The 4,292-nt window shown below is 41.7% G+C and overlaps 1 protein-coding gene across 1 annotated transcript in view; it reads left to right on the forward strand.

Annotated features, from left to right (window-relative positions):
* The window catches only part of RSU1 (Ras suppressor protein 1), a gene marked incomplete at its 5' end in the record, with an annotated part of 43,131 nt that extends 39,903 nt beyond the window's left edge, over positions 1–3,228 (forward strand). Inside the window, one exon of the mRNA XM_010140765.1 lies at positions 3,095–3,228. Within this exon, the coding sequence (XP_010139067.1) occupies positions 3,095–3,228 (134 nt within the window). The remainder of the gene's footprint in view (positions 1–3,094) is intronic.
* Between the last annotated feature and the right edge of the window lie 1,064 nt (positions 3,229–4,292).

Here is a 4,292-nt window from a genome sequence, read left to right on the forward strand (position 1 = left end):
CTTTCCCTGGCCCGTGGCTCTACTGCTGCAGGGATGGAATAACAGCTTTTCTTAGCACAGTGCTGCTGTAAAAAAAACCTTCTAGGCAAGGAGACTGTTGGTGAGGGCACAGGGACACACCTGTAAGGTGTCCAGTTGCACAACACTCCCGCAGTGAGCCTGATACCAGAGCCATTGCTTCAGGCAGATTTGATAATCGCTCTGTGCTGCTGGGTTTGTCTTGGTGCACTGGGGCAGAAGGGTTCATGCAGGGCTCCTGTGTGTTTGATGACCTCAGCCTGTACTGTTTCTGAGATGTTACCGAGACTTTGGCCTCCAGCTTGGAACTCCTGGATGTCCTGTGGCCGAGGCAGAATTAGGTAAGCTCTCAATTCACACGCGGCTTAACTGTAAGAGCAGAACAGACACCAGGATACAGTTACAAGCAACAAGTGGTTATGGAAGAGTGACATGTTTTCATCCCGTCCATTTTAATTATACGGCTGCTTTGTTCTCAAGTGGCTTGCCTTATGGCAGGAGTGTTAGACTTTGTTTCCTCCCAAGTGCTGATAAGGTGGGGCAGGCTCTCCATGACTTCTTACCCTGCTTAATTTTTTGCTCATTTTTTTGACCTTCATTTGCAGGTGGAAATTTCGGTATTGAACAGAGAGAAATTTAAGGCATCTGTGCCCAGTCCTTGCTTTCTGTGAGGCAGCCCTCCTTCACTCGCCTGTGGAGTAGCTATGAGGACAGACGAGGTGTTCTTTTTCACACTACAACACTTCATCAAATTCTTCAGTTAAAATCCCCGGCTGAGAGGTGGCAGCTGACCTCTTGCTCCAGCTATAGGCAGGTGGTGGGATGGGCTGCCAGGCCAGCTGCTGGCAGGAGGGCATGCAGAAGGGTATCCTGGGCAGGCTGTGTTTCAGTGTGGATTATAGATTTCTGGGTGCCCCAGTTTTCTCAGTAATTAGGTTAATTTTACCATAGGACCTCTGTCTGCCTCTTCCCTCTGAAGGTACAAAGTAATAGCTGTACCTGTCTCCAGTGTGTTTTGGGGAAGACCAGAAGACAGAGGGAAAAGAAGTTATTACTTTGGCATGGGGACCTACGGTTCATTTTGCTTGAGCTGTCCTCTTTTTGCTGTAAGATTTCTTTGGCTTTGGTAGAATAGGATTTATTACAATTAATTACGTTTAAATGGGACAGGTGTTGTTTGGAATGGAAGTGGGCACATGGTGCTCTGGTGATGAAAACATATGGCAGCGTTCCCTGGGCAGTAAATTTCTTTTTACAGCTTGGTAGGAGAGGATACAGCTGAGACCCTGGCTATTGAGATTTTGGGAATGTGTGATTTATTCCTGTAAGCAGCCTTGAATTTGACCCATCATGGGGCTAAGCTTGCCTCCCCAAATTTAACCGTTTTTATTAGTTGTACACAAACAGATAATTCTTCCTTGACGTAATACTTGCAAGTCTGTGCTTACAAGTGAGTGTAACTGTAAGCATTGGTAGTTTTGGAGTGCAAGGTATGTGGTCTTTTGCAGGTAATAAAATGGAAAATCCAATTTGCAATTGTAAAGCAATACCCTGAGTGATACATGATTTGCATGGCGGCCCTGGTCAGAGGGTTGTGGCTCATCAGTGCTAGCTTGCTTTCCCAGTGGCCTGGGCTTGAAAACTGAATAGCGAGCAGCATGAGCCTGTGCCTTGAGCCAGCCAGCATGGGTTTAGTCACACCAGTTTCTAGCTTATTAGGGCCTCTTTGTCACAGTACTTAATCCTGCTTCCTGATCCTTGTTAGAATGGGGCTGCTGAGTCCCTTAATAAAGGAGAAGAGTATGAGACTGCTAACAAGGTGCACTGAAGCGTGAGGCAGTGAGGGCAATTGCCGCCTGACTGACAGAGGGGTGACATGCTCCCTGCCTGTTGTTCTTTCAAAAACACGGGCCTGAGACAGCTGACAGATCAGCTTGCTAAGGTAATGGGAACTTGTTGATAGGCTGATATGAGATGCATGACATCTTTTCTCATGGTATAATGGTTTGTCTTTTCTCTAATTGTGTTAACCCTTTTTGCGGAGAGAGACGCATCAAGGATTAGCTGTAATGTAGAACATGCGGCCAAAATGGCCAGCAAGCACATGGCTTACACCAGTGTGTTTTAATTCTGAAAAGCTAGCACATCAGGTTGATTTCAGATTTCTCTGACAGCTTGGCTCAGTCTTCAAAACCTTGTAATGCTTTTGCTTTCTTCCCTGTAGTTAAAGATTATTTCATTTTTTTTGATTTGTGGGAGGAGGGTAGGCCTCTCTTATTCGTAAAAGTCACGAAGACAGATGTAAGATGTGGTACAGTATGTTTTAAAGAACACAGTGAAGTATTTTAATGGCTAAATGTCCTGGAATTCAGCCTATTGTATCCATAGTCATGAGGATTTTCAGCAGAGCATGTGCTGTTTTGGTTTTGAATAGTAAACATTTACAAAACGAATGAACAAAAAAAACCCCAAGCAACACCCTAATAGGTCTCTCAAGTCTTCCTGTCAACAGAATAGGTAAAACTGGCATGTTGCAAGAATGAGGCAGTTTGTTTGTTTTTCTCAGCACAGAAAACTATAACCACAGATCAGTGGTAGGATTTGGGTACAAACAGCACATTGGGCACTGGGAAGGTGAAAAGCCTATTGGGTATCGCTTGTTGACATTATGCTTGGAGCAGTGATTGAGAAACGCTTAGCAATGCTAAGCTTCAGCAGAGCAAACTCCTACCACAACGACATTCTCCTTTCATTCCTGCAAGCCATGGTGGAGAGCGCCCAACACCTATGCACTGTTGAGCCCTGCTTAAAACAAATTTGGTGAATTAATATTATATGCAGTGGACAGAGTTGTGCAGTGTGTGGGAGCACTGTGAAATGAATACGGTGGAACTGCATACATCATGGTGGGAACTGCTGTGTCCTCCCTTTTCTCTCCACTAAGACTGAAATACTTGCTTTTGTTGTGGTTGTACTCTCTGAAATGAATTGAAAAGTTTTATATTCACAGCAACATTTTTTCCAAATTTTTCGTATTTCAATTTTTTCACATGCTGTTTTGTTTAATCCATTTCAGGTAATTTGGATTTGACTGGTCAAAAACAAGTCTTCAAAGCAGAGAACAATCCTTGGGTTACTCCTATTGCTGACCAGTTCCAGCTGGGAGTATCTCATGTTTTTGAATACATTCGTTCGGAAACATATAAATAGTGAGTATTCACTTCTGTACTGTAGCTGTGTTGGCTTTTTTCCTGTAGTGTTTTGTGAAGTGTTATCTGCCATAGCCTTCTTTCGTAATCCGTGCGGCAGCTTGGTGTTCAGGGCAAATACCCAAACCTGTACACTTATATTAAAGAATTTTGCTGGCAAGAAAGTAAAGAAATGTGATTTAGACATGTTAGGAAGCTCAAAAACTGTTCAATTCTGTCCGGCCGTTGTTGTTCATTTCTAAAAGCTATTGAGTAACGTAAGTCATGTAAAAGCCTTTGACAAGTACTAATTTTAAGTGTGTGCATTAAGGTTTTATAGATTGAAGCAGGTATTTGCTACTGTTTTTTGGATTCATGTTGTTACGTTTTGAAAGAGGTGTCCAGAATTCAATCCTGTTCTGATCCTGACTGGTTTACAAAATACTAGTAGATAGTAGTACTTTCTTAAACACTGTAACTGGAACAAAAATAAACTTCATGCTGGGACTTCTCCATTTTAATTCAAAATTCTGTATACAAATTCTAAGCATTTGTTTGGAAATAATGTCTTTAATCATTTACTGAATTGAAATATTTTTTGCCAATAAAGTAAAACTTTAGATGGGAAGTTATTTTTGTCTGACAACCTTGATGTTGTCTTCCTAGAAGCAATAGGTAGTGTAACACATAGTACAGCCTCTAGGTTGGAAAGGTACTGTATTTCCCCTTTAATTTAAAAATATACTGTGATAATTTAGAAGCATTTCTGACAATTTGTTTATATGCCAGCTGTCTGAACTCAGTTACCAAAGGAGAGTATTCACAAGAGAAGGTTTTGGGATTCCAGTTAAGTAATTAGATATAAGTTTCTATGTGAAACTAAACGATCCAGCATCAGCTTTTGTAGGCTGTTTTTCATTTACAGAATTTAAGTGAAAAGGATCACAGATGGAAGAGTGGTTACAAAAACAGAAGTGTCAGAAGTGTCTTGATATTTATGCTGTGATACGTGTTCTCAAGATAGATTTATTCATAGATATAAGTAGGTTGCAATACCCCTCTTCCAGTAGTACTCTGTACTACAAA

This window comes from Buceros rhinoceros, unplaced genomic scaffold (genome assembly GCF_000710305.1).
Source record: "Buceros rhinoceros silvestris isolate BGI_N320 unplaced genomic scaffold, ASM71030v1 scaffold23777, whole genome shotgun sequence".
In the NCBI taxonomy this organism is placed as follows: domain Eukaryota; kingdom Metazoa; phylum Chordata; class Aves; order Bucerotiformes; family Bucerotidae; genus Buceros; species Buceros rhinoceros.